Source organism: Gymnogyps californianus, chromosome 13, assembly GCF_018139145.2.
Source record: "Gymnogyps californianus isolate 813 chromosome 13, ASM1813914v2, whole genome shotgun sequence".
Classification (NCBI taxonomy): domain Eukaryota; kingdom Metazoa; phylum Chordata; class Aves; order Accipitriformes; family Cathartidae; genus Gymnogyps; species Gymnogyps californianus.
The window spans coordinates 12911965-12926849 of NC_059483.1; the positions used below are offsets into that span (position 1 = coordinate 12911965).

Here is a 14885-nt window from a genome sequence, read left to right on the forward strand (position 1 = left end):
AGGAGACCAGGCATCCACAATGGGAAAGCATCCCGAGGAGGAGGAGGTCCTCTCTGCCACCCCCTTCTCCACCACGCAGGCAGTGGGTGGCAGGGCAGGCTGAGCCCCGCTGGGTTTTCTCCACGGCTTGGTGTTAAAAGCCCTGCAGTCCCGGAGAGCTCGGCCATGCCCCTGGGGAGCTTGCTCCTCATCAACACCCTGGGGAAGGTTTCCCTTGGCACTAGCTCTTAATGGATTCCTTTGCCTCCTCTCCAGCCAATTCAAACCTTTTAGAAAAATATGTAAACATTTCAAAAAATCCCCCGATGGGAAATATTTTAATTTTATTTGCCGCCGCCAAATGTCAAGCTGAAATTAAGCAGATCCAAAGCGCTCTCTGCTCTTGCCCCCTGCCAGGCTGAGCACTGCAGGCCAGGAGTTAGCAGGGCCCCGGTGCCAAGCCATTGCTCACACTCCTCTCGCCACATCTCTGGAGCACAGCCCGGCGGCTATCGCAGCAGCACCGAGATGTACCCATCAGGAGAGGGCAATCCGTGTAGAAAACAGCCCCCCATGCATCCCACAAGCTCCCTGCGGGCACTCCATGATTCACCTGTTGATGCTCCACTCGGGATCGATCTTCTGGATGGTGGGGTCCTCGTGTAGTTGTACTTCACCTCCGGGTTGCTCAGCTCTGCCCGGTTGATGTTGATGAGGATGGGAGAGCCGCCGGGGGTGTGCCCAGGGGGGGTCCTGCACCGGATCTCGCGGGCGCTTCTCCTGGGGCAGAAACACACAACCCATCAGTGCCCGGGCAGGAGGGAGGCGAGGGTGGCTGAGGGTGGCTGGGGGCGGCCGATGCTGCCTGGGAGCCCCCTAGCCCAGCCTCTCTCTCCCCTTCTGAAACTGCCAGGGTGGGGGCAAAGAGAGAAAGGAGGAAAAAAAGAAAAAAAAACCCCAAGAAATGAAACAAAAGGCAACCAGGAAAGGCTGAGCAGCTCCTGAGCGTTCCCATTGCGCGGCTGCTGCAAACAGCAGCGATTAGGGCTGATAACCAGTAATTACCGCAGGAAAATATTTAAAGAGCCGCTCCATTATCATCCCTAATCTAAAAATTATCCACTTCATGCCTCAGGGCTTTGTGCTTTTAGAGAAAAATCTGCTCTTCCTGCAGCCTCTGACACACAGAGGTTTCGGGGGAGATGCCCCTGGCCGCCCGCGGGGTTTGCCTCCCGGGGTCCCTCCTGGCTCCCAGGACGGCCTCCCCGCCACTGCTCTATCTGGAGGTCCCGCTGCCTCCGGAGGGGGTGGTCGCCCATCCTCCACCACCCTCTGTGCCCCTCACCATGAAAAAGCACAGGGCCGTCCCCCGATGGTCACGGAGACGTTGCTGCCGGCATTGAGGTGGCTGCCTTCGATGGCGATCCAGGTGCCGCCGGAGAGAGGACCCCGGGCTGGGACCACACGGGAGAAAGTGGGCGTCTGTCAAAGGAAAAGAGCATCCCTGGCATCAGACGGGCTGGGGACCAAAACCCACGTCCCCAAGCAGACCCAAGTGGGTGACAGGGCCACAGAGGAGAGGGACCTGTGGGACAGCAGCAGGGCACGGTGCTAAGGGCTGGCAGTGCCAGCAGAACCACGGGGAGGCAGAGCGGTGGCAGCCTTGGAGAAATTCAACCAGCACAACCCAATGCCTGCCCAGAGCATCCCCACCTCCCCCCGGGGAAATGATGGCCAATTTTCCAACTCGCCCAGAAAACCACCCAAAACCAGCCGGTATCACCTCCCTCCTGCAGTGCCAGACCTGTCCCCTGGCAGGGGGCTTACCACAAAGGTGAAGCTCTTAGGGGACGTGGCCCGGTAGCTGGGTGAGCAATCGCGGATGCACACTTCTACCCGTGCCTCGTGGACCTTGCTCGGGCTGGCATCTCCGATTTCACACACGATCCTAAGGGATGCAGGGAAGGAGCCCTCAGTGTCCTGGAACAAAGATGCTCCCTGTGCCATGGTGGGGATGGACTGGCTTCAGGAAGGGACAGATCTGACACCAAGCAAAGGTCCCAGGTGCCAGCAGGTTCATGAGAAACCAAGGCAGTGGCTGTTGGCACTGCCAGCCCTGGGGGCAGCTTCCCCAAAGCCTTTGGGCTCCTCCCAGAGCAACCACAACCAGCAGGTCCTTCTCTCCCAGTTCAGCCCAGTCACCTCCATGTCTTCTGCAGCCACAGGCAGCATTTGAACACCAGCACCCCTGTCCCCGACCTACCGAGGTGATCTGGAGCATGCCTACCCCTCGCCAGGCACTTACTGCTCAGCACTGATGTACTCGCTCTCGATGGGGATGCACATCACTTTGCCGACTCGAACGCCCCAGCGAACATCTTCAAACTTCAGGCCCAGGTTCTCGCCGGTGATGGTCAGACGGGTCCCTCCTTGCCTGGGGCCGGTCTCGGGGGACAGCTAGGAGAGAGCATGGCCCGTCAGCCAAGGGAGCAGAGCCGCGGGGACGTCTCGGTCGGGCAGGCTGCAGCCCGGGCAGCCGTGGGATGTGGGTTACTCCCCTACGAGCAGTGAGGAGCAGATGGGTGATGATAAATGCCAGCGCATCTGTAAGGAGCCCACAGAGCGGGAAAGACCTCCCAAATGACAGCTGCATCCACAAATCCCCCAGGAACAAGCCAGGAGATGCCAGATGTGTCCAAGCAGAGCGCTGGGATTGGGACACCCCACTGCAGAGCCACCTCGCAGGTGACAAGGACACAGATGGGAAGGAGACAGGGCAGCGTCAGCCACAGCTCCAGCTGAGCCGATGAGGAAGCACATGGATCTGCCTGGCTTTTGGCCAGGTCCCACGTACCCAGGGATGAGGTCCCCACGTCCAAGATGTCCTCAAAGGAGAAAGCATCTCCAGCAGGCCCCTGCACATGGCAGGCAGGGGGCAAAAGGGTTTCCACTGGCAAACCCTGTGCCGAGGCTGGCTGGGACGGGAAGGGACTTCACGCCGGCGCTGCGCCTCATTTACCAGGATGATGCCCAATAAAGTGGGCAGGTGTGGCTTGACAGACGGTGGCAGGATGAGGGATGAACGGAGGCGCGGGCCCATCGCTGCCTCCAACCAGGCAATTACAGGCAGTTTTACATCAGCGCTCGCCGGCCCTAGGGCCCAGCGCCCACCTGCAGCACTAACTGGGATGAATGGCAGGGCTGCGTGCCCCAGCTGGGACTGGGGACGGGGCTGGATTCCTAGTGACACCGAGACAGAGCAGGGGAAAAGGTAGCTGCAGGCAGCAGGCGAGGGAGATAGTAACGCAGGCTGGGTCGGTCGCAGAGGAAGGTGCGTCCTGACCCAGCAGAAAAGGGATTGTTTTGTTGCAGGTGATGCCCTCCTCTGCTCGTGCTCCTGCGGCGCTGGCAGAGATCCCCTCCAGCACCAGGAGGCACCTCTGCCCAGCGCTTGGACAGGCTCACGCTACGGCCATGTTCACACCGTGACCAAGCACGTGTGAGCTCTTTGCATTCCTGGCAAATCTGGGTGGCTGCAACCCTGGGGCCTGAGCCAGCTGGAGCCTCCTCCTCCTCTTTTTCCTCCTCCTCCTCACACAGGGCTCACTCTTGGACAGCACCCCCGCAGCGAGGAAAGGCAGACGGGCGGAGGGTGGGAAACATGCAGCAGCAGACATTGTCCACATCCCCAGCCCTGATGGACCGCAGGGAGCCAGGGGCTGTTTCTGCACAGCCCCGACGCAGCCATTGCCTCTGGGGTTAACCGCTGTTCTCTGGATCCGCACCAGACTGATCACCTTCAGTGCGCTCCAAGGGGGGCAGCCGGTCCCCCCCACGCACAGGCAGCCTGCAGAACGTGTCCCGGGACAGCATCAGAGCTGGGACCGGCACCTGGGGCCCCGGCTCCCGCCAAGGCAGCCACAACTCACAATTTACACAGCAACAAAACCTTCCGGGGCTGCGGGGAACCGCTGTTTGCCTAAACCCAGCTCAGCCCCTGCCCAAGTCCGGGATCAGAGCTCATTATGGCAGCTGCAGCCAGCATCAGGTTGGGTCTTCCCCCTAAATTGAGCTCCGCTGGGGCGGCTGGCAAGAAGCGGCTGTTTGTTTGGTGTTTCTAAATGAGTGTTAAAAGCTGCTCTGGCATGTTCGATTCCTCCTCTGCAGCAAAGCTGACAAGGGCCACGCGTTCGGGGAGAAATGAGCCCAGGAATGAAATGACATCGTTGGCCGCCCAGCATGGGGAGGTCACAGCTAAACAAGGTGTGTGGGACGAGGGAGCTGACGAGGAGAGCTGGGCTGCTCGAGCCTCCCCTTTCCCCCCTCCACCTCTGAACCCCTAGCCCTGACAAATACCGCCACTTTTCTGCTAATTGGTTTCACAGGGTCCTTTTACATCAACAAGCAAATGGCTCCGGTGGGCGCAAGCAGTGGGCTTGCTCCCAGCTCTGGCAGCCACAGCAGGGCCTGGAGGTGCCAAGGCCGAGGGGTTCCCCCTTCCCAGGGGAAGGGATATCGCTCTGAGGGTCACAGCCAGCACCGGGCAGGACCCCGCAGAGGTTTGGAGGGGGCTTGTCCCCACCACCAAGCAACAGGTAAGTGATTCTTCACTCCAAGGATGAAGAATCACGGTCATCTCCCAGCCCAGCCCCACCACCCATGAAGACGCCTGCACCTCGGTGGGCTGGGCAGGAAGGAGGCTCCAGCTCCTCCTGAAATCACTGTAGGAGACTCTTTTCCCCCACCACCCCATGCTGCCCTCTCTGCACCAGGCTGCTCTCTGGACCATTTCCAAGCCTGCCCACAGCCACGGGTGTGGGACAGGGGTTGTGGGAAGCAGCAGGCAACAGGCAGGCTGCCGGAGGAGCATCACACCAACAGCTACGCACATCCACAATGACCGCCAGCGCCCAGAGCACTAACGCAGAGCAGCACCAAGGTCAAGCCCACCTGCTAACAGATCTGTTTCTGCTGCACCTGCAATTAATGCAAAATTTCATAATGATTCAGGGCGGGAGAGCTGCTACCGAGGCTGGACACCATTAGCTGCTGGGAAGCTGCTGTGAGCAGTGTGTGTGTGGATGCCTACAGCCCTGGCCATGCGAGCACAAGATGACAGAGCACAGTCCACAGCGAGACCATCCTGGGCATGACCCAGCCACTGCGGTCTCCACTCCCACCATCCCCAGGGGTCCAGCTTTGGGAAGTTCAGCCTGAGCATGGTGGCAAGCCATTGGGGACGGGGAGCCCTGCAGTCCAACACACAACAGCCAACCTCCTTGTAGGGATGCAGGCTTTGGGGCTTGACCCCACTCCCCCAGGAGCAGATCCCTTCTCCTGCCAGCACTCCGCCAGCCCCAGGCAACTCTCTGCAGGCAGTACTTCTCGCAGGCAGGGCTCTTTGCTGGCAGGGACGTGCCCGGTGGGGGGGCACCCCCTCTCCCCACGTGGCTGCCATCCAGCACACTGCAGCGCCAGTACCCTGTGAGAGGCAGGCGGTGCGGGGAAAAGGCATGACTCTCATTTCCAGCTTCCATCAGATAAGACACTGAAACCCAAACAGATCAGATCCTGTGCTAAGACTCCGGTAATTAACACCGGCAAGGCCCGGCCAGCTGCGGGTAAACAGAAGGTATCCAGCAGAAATACCCACCAGTCCCTCCTCATGCACTTGGAGCCTGGCCCAACAGGCGTGTGAACATTAATATACACAATCTTATTAAGCGAAGGTCGTAAAAGCTGTCAGGGAAGGGGGGTGATGATGAACTACTGGCCCTGGCAAGCATGGCAACATGAGGAGGAGCAACCTGGAGCCACGGCTTTCCCGGGATCCTCCAGTCACGTGCAGGAGTGGTGGGAATCTCGGAGTGGGCCAGAAAGCCCAGTGCACGGGGGTGGGGGAGAGAGGATTTTAGCCTTGGAAATGAAAGTGGCGACAAGAGATGCTCAGTCCTAAACACCTAGTAGATTTGGCTGCTGTGACGTGCCACCGGAGAGCCCCATCCCCATCTCCATCTCCATCTTCCATCGCCCATCCCGGTCCCCCGGCACGGGGCATCACTGCCCGTCCATCCCCACGTACCTTGGTGATCTTGGGGTCGGTGCAGCGGCTGTTGCCACTGCTGGCGTGCATCCAGCTGCTCTCGTAGGCCAGGCAGTGCTGCCGCAGTGAGCAGCGCCTCTCCGACACGCACCAGCCGCATTCAAAGCGTGGGTCAGCCTTGAGGCACAGACCGCAGCTCTCCCGCAGGGCCGAGCACTTGTACAGGTGGGCTGCAATGGCAGGAGGAGCGTGGGGATCAGCACAGCTCCCCCAGTCCGTGGGCACAGGGTTTTGAGGAGAAGGGCACATGCTCTCATCCCCTCCTGCTGCATGTATGCCACCAGCTCCCAGGGGGACAAACCTCCATGAGGAGGAGGCACCAGCACCCCGGACTCAATGCCGAGGCAGAGCTTTGGGCTCTCTCCCAAAGCTTCCTGGAGAAAAGCCTCTTGTTTAGAAACCCATCTGATCGATGCAGCCAGAGCATCGCTCCCTCCCCCAAGGCACTGGTGTGAACTGTGGTCAGAGCAGGGGAGAGGGGTGGGCTGGAGGCTGCGGGGGGCACCGGGCTGCTTTCCCACCCCTGTCCCATCCCTCACTCACCCTGGATGTTCTGGGGGTTGTCGATGACGAAGTTCCCATTCCAGACCACGGACAAGTTGACTGGCAGGTCGCTGATGTCATTCCCTTCATAGAAATACTGCAGGAGGGGACAGAAGGAGGCAGAGCCCGTTAATTGGCAAGGTGAAACACCCCGGTGAGGGGCACGGAGAGGCATATGACCCCCGTTACATGGATGTCTCCCATCAACCCAGAGGAGAGGGATGGGGGTCTGGTTTGGACTCACTGGCTAGGAACAGACAGGTCTAACAGCCACTGGTCAAAGCATTGGACACAGCGCATGCAAACCAGTAGGCTGGACTGGCAAAAAAAAAAAAAAAAAAAAGGCAAAATAGAGGGTTTCTAAATAGACCCAAAACCCATTAACCCAAAGGTCTGAAGCTGCTGCTGCTGGGAGAGGAGGAAACAGATGGTGTCTCTGTGGCACATACATACGTCTCCCTGCCAGGCACCCGAGCCCTCCCCCATGCCCTCCGCACTCCAGGGACGCTCAGTCAGATGTTTGGGATCACACTCATCACTAGTGAAGCTCGGGGAGGACAGGCTGGGCGCATGGCAGGAGCGGATTCGGTAGAGCTGCCCCCAACACCCGGTGGGAGGATGTCCCCCGTGGTCCGCTCCAGCCCCATCGCCCATAACACAATGGCATAAAGCTGCGGCCACACGGCCGTGGGTGGGACAGAACCAGGCACCAGCCTGCTGCCATGCCAGCCCTCATAAAGATCTCAGGAGACCATCCCTTCCCTCCACACACCTCCGCACTGCACCCCCGGCTGTCCTGCTCCCAGCCCCGCACCGTGCTCGGCCGTTGGCTGTACGCCACTCCAGGACTGGCACCACCACCCTGATCCCCCAAGCTCCCATGTAGGGAGGTGACACCAGGGGATCCCGCCCCCCGGCTCCAGGGGACCCCAAACTCAGGCCCCCGCCACCACTGCTGTCTGGACATGCCCATCTCCATTGCTCCTTCCAGCCTGGCCAGTGCCTCCTCCCCACCCAAACCTCTCTCCCCTGCCTTGACGCCCAAGCCCCAGTCCCGGCAGCCCCATCAATATTCCCTGCACAGCCCCTGCACGCAGGCAGAGAGGTTTAATCGATACGGAGGCAGGAAGGCAGTCGGAACCATCCCTGACAGCTAATGACCTCCTTCGGCAAGAGATTCCCCGCTCCTCGCCCGAGAAAATGACAGGCGTGTCAGGAGAGATTAAATGAATGATTCATGGGTTGCTGGAGTTTGTTAGGGAGCAGCGGACACGCCGGCAGCGGCTCACCCGGCCGCGGGCTGGCCGCAGCCCTGCCACTACCTCCAGCCAGCCCAAGCGTCACCTTTCGCAGCCCCGGTGCCGTACCTGGAGGAGGTGGCCTCAGCATCTCCTCCAGCACTGCCCCAGCTGCTGCCCCACAGAGCACACTTGTCCCCTGCCAGCGCCAGGGACCACTCCGGTGGGTCTGCTCTGCTCGACCCCCTCCACAGGAGGCAGGGACGTGGCCCACGAAGAAAGCCAGCGTGCCCAGGTGGCTGTGGGAATCAAGAGACACTTGGGTCCTTCTCGCCTCTCCATCAAAGCTGGACCCTTCTGTGCTGAGTCTCTCCCAACCAGGCAGCATCACCAGCCACCGTCCAGCATCAGACACGGCATCAAAATGGGGCACACGCCCTATGCGAGACATGGCTATGGCAATGCGCCCCTCCCTCAACCCTACAAGGTGCAAATGAGAGGCCAAGCCTGGTCCTCGGTTACACCTCCACAACTTTTGGCTAGTGGTCCTACGTCCAGGGGCCACCCCACCCAAACGCAGGGTGGAGGACCCCAAAACACAGCCCTCCCCAGGGAGGAAGGCTGCTGCTGATCAACCGCATGCAGCAGCTGCAAGGCATAAGACATCCAACTGCAAACTCAACCCTTTCTTGAGAGCCCAACAGCTCCACCACCATCTCCCCTGTACAGGAAGAGCCCCATCGCCCCCCACCATGCAGCCTCTCAGACACGGCACCTCTCGTGGTGTTTGCTCAGAGGACCTTCAGCCACATCTCCACCACACACCATCTACAACCAGAGCCTCTCAGCAACATTCTCGTGACCAGGTCTGGGAAGATGGAGCCAGAACCGGGCTGGGAGTCCAGATCTGTTCACCTTCCCCTATCCCACACCCACCCAAGGACATCCCCAACAGGACCATGATGAGGAGCCAGCCAGACCCGCAGCAGCGAGCAGAGACCATCCCCTGGCAGCAGAAGGGAGCGCGTGCTGGGAAGGGCGGTGGCGGCGCTGGAGCAGAATTTAGCTGTGACGAGCCACGTGGCAGCGTAAGTGAAATTGGCATTTTCAATTTGTACTCTGACATGTCTCATTTGGGGCTCTGGCATCTCGGGAAGGCATCCAGCCTGCAGCTGTCCAAAACACTTATTTGCATCTCTCTGCCCCGGCTGCTTTTGGAAATTAGTTCTTCTGGGAGGTGGGCTGGAGGAAGAAGAATAGGGGGAGAGGGAGGGAAAGCATTAACTCTTCATGTACCAGCCCTGAGACAGCAACAGGGCAATTGCACAAGAGACGGCGTCCCTCTGGGAAAGGACACCATGCTGAGGATGCTGAATTTGCTGTGGCGTGGAGCTGAAGCGGACAGCGGGGAGCAGCTGGGAGCACAGGACTGCGTGGAGGGAAGCGGCAGGCAGGAGCAGGATTCGTCGCCCCGGCTGGAGTCTGCAGCGTAGGATCACCAAGGGAACACGGATATCAATGAAAAACGTGTCCTCGGCGTCTGCATGTCCATCAGCAGCCTCTCACCTGCTCTGCAGAGACAAGCAGCGAGTCCGCGACTTGGATGCCATTACTGGTCCCTGTAGGATGCCGGAGCTGGAGTCACAGATCAGTTGTGTGCGGGCAGGAGCTGTGGCCGCAGGGGCTCACTCAGGGCTCAGCCTCCTGGGACGCAGAGATCCATGAGATCCCTCTCTAATTTCCAAAGCACCTCTTATTTTGAAGGATGTTTTTGAAAGGCCTCCTCGCAGCTGCTCTTGCCGTAGCACGGGCAGGAAGGTGCCCTCTCCACCCACAGGCACAGCCACAGCCGGGGAGGCAGCAGGATCCAGGCCACAGCAGCTGAGCAAAGCAGCAGCCACTTTCCAGCCCTGAAGGCCCCACAACCGGTAAGGATAAGGCAGGGGGGGTGCTTAGCAATCTGTCCATCCCAGGGGATCCAGACAAGAGCCCACGGACAGCCAGCAGGTCCCATGACGCTGGTTCCTCCCTGCTTCTAGCTAACATGGTGCTAAACATCCATTAAACACTTAACTGTTATTAACTTCCCAGTTAATCAATCGTTGTGGCTGGCAGCGATCTGGGATGAGCTGTGGGAGGGGAGGCCAGGGCAGGCGTGAGCGGGGGGATGCACCTACCCAGGCAGTCCTGCTATCAGACCACCTTTTGCTCTACAAAGGCGCCCGGGACCCCCCGGCTGTGCCAAAGGATGATGTGGCATGGCACCTGCCACGAGGCCGAGATATGGGAAAGGGACGTTTGCTCTGGGAGCAAAAAACAACAGCCGCAGCCCCGAGAGCAAACCAACGGCGCCCAAAAGAGAAGCATTCTCACGCAGCACAGTCCATAGAAGGGGATAGGAGAAAAGATGTCATCAAGTGAGTCAGCAACAGAGATGTGAGCTGCTTGGCTCCTTACCTAACCCGGCCAGCCTTTCCGTCCCTCTCTGGAAGAGCCTACAAGGCAAGCATGAAAGGGCTGACAGAGGATGCGCCAGTCCCACTGACCTGGATACAGTTATTCCCAGCAAGGTCTCCTTCTGCAGGGATGTGGTTCAGGTGAGAGGACTCCTTGCTGAGCCTTTCTCAAGGCTCTTCACCCAAAACTTATCTCAGGCATCTTCCCAAGTAACAGCTGACAACCTCATGTGCTTCTCACATCTCCAATTCTCACACCTGCCCTGTCCTCATGTGGGGGATGCCCACCAGCCCAGCACGCTGCAAGGGCTGTGGGTGCCACCTCCCCTGAAGGTCCCACATTTGGTTCTAGCAAGCCCACTGCTCACCCACCAGCTAGCAGTGACGGGCACTGAGAGCTGCCCAGCTCCCCTTGGGGTGAGGGATTCAGCACTCCGAGAAGGTGCCTCCAGGGAGCCGCACTCCCAGGGGACAGAGCCACAGCCAGCGAGGGGGCACCCCAAATCTGGGGGCAGATCGCACTGAGATGCACTTTGGGATGCTGCTGCAAGCGCCGTGCCAACTAGCCAAGGCACTAGCCCTTCCCAGCCCAGATGAGGCAGGGTGGCCCCAGAGCCATCACACCCCTTGCCACGGGGCATCCATTCCACTCCAGCCACAACCTGCACAACCCAGCCCCGAGGAAGGCAGCGGAGGGGCTGCTCCTCTGCCCTCTGCGAGCAAACCCACACATCCAAATTTCCCTTGCAACCCCCCTCCCTCCCACGTGCACCATCCCCCGGGCTGCATTTCTGGAGGAGCGCTTGGGCTGCAGCTGTGTCCTATTTTTCTGTAGTTGATGACCTCAACTTCTTCCCCGCACTACGGGGATGGCAGTAATGTACATCGCGTCTCGCCAGGGCTCAACTGCAATTCATCATTATTTTATCTGCTGGAATTTAATTGGATCCTATCAAACTCTCCTGATACTCCCTTTTCACTTTAAACACTGCTGCAGGAAAGATAAATGTAGGCACCGCTAGGACGGAGAGCACGGCTTTGTTGGCAAACGGTGCTGGGGTTGTGGGCTCCAATCCTGTTTCCCTCTCCATGGCTGGTTAATTAGAGATACATACACTGGAGGTGTGCGGCGCTCAGAACAGGGCATGTGTGTATGATTTATGTTCCTCTATAAATACACCCTAGGCCTAGTAAAATACCGTCATCCACACAACAGCACAACTTGACGGTAACGCTTGGCCTCTGATTCTGGATCTCCTTTTGCTCTTTTCACATAAATCTCCTCCCTTCCTCCCCCCTCACACACAAGCTTCTTCGCCTGGATTCCTCCTGCCTGAAATTCGGCAGGGTGTAAGTGAGAACTCGAGACCCTGGGAATATGTCAGAGCAACACCCAGGCTCCACCGCAATAAAAAAATACCCAGAAAACTTAAATCTAACAGGTCTGGCCTGCCTTCCCAGCATCCACGCCTGGGGCTGAGCACCCCAGCCTCAGCATCCGCACTGGGTACCACTTGCATGCCCACCCTGCCAGCCCGGCTTGCTCTGCACCCACATCGATTCGTCACGGGAATAAGCCGCTCCTGGGTGAGCATCCCAACCCGAGCCTGGCCGGAGGGGAGCGACCTCCAGAGCGGCAGCCGAAACGGGCAGGCAGGGTGGGCTGCCCGTGCCAGGGGGATCGGTGAGGAAGGAACCAAAGGGGAGCCAGGGAGGTGACACAGCTGCTCCTCGCCACGCAGGGCTTTGGTTAAAAGGAAAGGGAAATAATTGAGGCGTGAGGCTTAATTTGAAGTGCTGAGATGACAAACTCAAATGCTCATGGAAAGGAGATCAGAGGTTCTTCCTATTTTACTTTTAAAGGGAAAGAGCAGCTCTGGGGCTATTCCAGCCTTAAGAGGAACATTCTGGAGAGAAAAAGGCAAACCCTTGGCAGCGAGAAACACCTGTAGCCATTTTGCCAAGGCCAGGATTAAATCAGATGAAGTCCAATGTTACAAGCAGTAGTGCAGATTCGGGACTGCGGTACTTTCCAACAGCAAAATTGTTTATTTTTTGCAGCAATCAGAAGGATGAGCCCCATTGAGGGATGGCAGATGGGAAAGAACAGGCAAAGGCAGGGATGCTTGGAAAATGAAACTCAGTGGCATTACCTGCACACATTAAGACAGGTGACCATTTCTCCATCCTGCGTTGCAAGAAGCAAGCCTGGAAATGTCTGCCTCCAGAAGATCAACCAATTAACAAAAAAATAGTTTACTGGCAAAGAATTTAATTTTCTTAGTTAGGCTTGTCTTCCCTTTTTGCTTCTTTACAATGCACGTGGAAAACCTTTAGGGTTCCTTTCCTTTTGAAGAGCAGAAAGAGACCAAAGTGAGGAGGCAGAAAAGGGTTTTTTCTGCTTGGTTTTTGCCCTGGGATGCGTGGGGAACACCAGGCCTGGTCTCCCTTGAGTTTGCTGAAGATCTATTGGGTGTCTCAAATGATGTTTATAGTCAACACTCAAACCTTAATGAATGGACTGCTGAATATTTAACCAAGATGCCCTTTCTTCAAAGTGCTAACAAGTCATTGGAGTTTGAAAAGCACTAAAACTGAACAAAAGACAAGGAGTTTTAAGCTGCTTGACTTATTATCCCTTCTATTCACCCACAATTCAGGAAAGCATCCCTAATTCCACAGAGTAATTAACCTCTTGTTTAGATCCCACTGAACTCCTGGAAACAAAATGTGCTTAAATGCCTTCCCCAGGAGAGGACATCCATTCCTCACTTGCTGGCTGGGAGGATATCATCCTTTCCCTATTCCTCCACTCCCCAGTGTCCTCCACACCAGGCAAGACCCACAATCCTAACCCAAAGGATGAATCACAATGGAAGAACCCGGAGGGTCACGAGTGGGTGACTGCGCAGGAGCCTGAAGTGCTATCAACCAGCCAGACAAACTGCAAAAAAAGACAGGGAGGAGACAAGCATCACGGAAGTGTGAATCTGAATCCCCCACACCATAAAGCAGCCTGGCTAAATGCCCTCAAATGTTAAAGCAGGCGAGCAGACCCTGAAAGCAAGACAGCTTCTTTCAAGCCAAAACTCTCTTCTTCCATCTGTGAAGCCACACTGCGCCTGAAAGCCACATCTCCTGCCTGAGACCGCAGAGCCCCACGGAGCTGCTGCTGCCTGCTCCCACACCCACGCAGCCTGCAACACCTCCCACGCACTCTCCGGCCGATTTGCTCTGTTTTCAGGGCATCCCTACCAATTTTCATGTCAAACATCCACCACTGTCAGCCCAGGAGAAGGTGCTGGTCACCTCAGCTCTGCATGGGGACCACAGGGCAGGCAGGCATGCCTCAAGCTGTCCTATCCCTTTGGAGAAGAGCTGCAGAGGCTGTGCAGCTCGTGACACCAGTGCTGGCAGCCACAGCACCCCTTGAGAAACACAGGCGGTGGTTTTTGCTTCTGCCTCTCCCTCCTGCCTTGCAAATTGAAACTTAGTGGGGAGAAATGAGTCCAAATGATTCAGACCCCCTCTCCGAGCCCCAGCTCCGTTAGGTAAAGGCTCCAGTCTGGCACAGGCAGCCCTCCCCCGACACCCAACAGGAGCCATCAGGCTGCCGCTGCCGGCACCATGCAGCCACGGCGCTTCTCTACCAGGAGCATCCTGCAGCACACACCGTCCCAAAGTGCTTTTGAATGAACTAAGCCAAACCGCATGCTAAAGAATTGGGCAAGAGAGAGCTGCCAGCTCTGCCAGCTGCAGGCAGAGGAGACCTGGCAGGAGGCTGGGCTGGCTGAGGGGCTCTGGCCAGGCAGGGGCTCACAAGATGTCCTGCAAAGCTGGGGACCAGCAAATCACCGCGAGGGATGAAGGTCTGAGAGCCAACATCTGCTTTCCCCACGGACTTCCCATGCCCTAGGCAGATGCGGTTTCGGCTCCCGGGTGCTGATGCAGTTCTGCGCCCGGCCAGGGTTCCTGCAGGCTGGGCTCTCTCTCTGGGACAAAGAGGCCGTGTTTCTTCCACACTCTGCAACATGGCAATGGTTCCTCCAGCCCGTTTCCAGCCGCAAGTGCACTAGCAGTGGGGCCAGGCATGGACACATTGCAGAAGAGCCCTCAGAGGACCAAGCAGGTACCCAATGTAACCAGCCTTCTGCCGGGACAAGAGTGGCTCGGCTCACCCCCAAGAAACCTCCCACGTGGCTGCAATGGAGACAGAGCAGCCAAGCCTGGCTACCAGCAGCAACGAGACCCCAGTGAAGGGACCCCCAACACCGCGATGTCTCTTTGCACACACATCCATCACGTTCCCCTCGAAGCACTAACACCAAGCCGTGCAGGCGATGGGCAAGACTGGGTCTGGGGGCAGATCCACGTGACGAAGCCCTGGCAAGGGTCATGATCAACATCAGGGACCAGCAGCCAAGCCAGCTCCACTGGGCAGTGCTCCACCTGGCTTCTTTTCTTCCCTGAATGCAGCAGCAAGACAACAAACCTTCGCTTAAGCCGCCTCGCTAATGGCTTCTTGCAACAGAGCCCTGCGGACACCGCTCTGGTCCTGCAGCTCCC

The 14885-nt window shown here is 58.0% G+C and overlaps 1 protein-coding gene across 1 annotated transcript in view; it reads right to left on the reverse strand.

The window, feature by feature from the left end:
- The window catches only part of PLXNA1 (plexin A1), a 107310-nt gene that overhangs the window by 31541 nt on the left and 60884 nt on the right, over window positions 1–14885 (reverse strand). Inside the window, 7 exon segments of the mRNA XM_050904413.1 lie at window positions 593–641; window positions 644–759; window positions 1325–1461; window positions 1807–1927; window positions 2285–2436; window positions 6062–6252; window positions 6626–6722. Of these exon segments, the coding sequence (XP_050760370.1) occupies window positions 593–641; window positions 644–759; window positions 1325–1461; window positions 1807–1927; window positions 2285–2436; window positions 6062–6252; window positions 6626–6722 (863 nt within the window).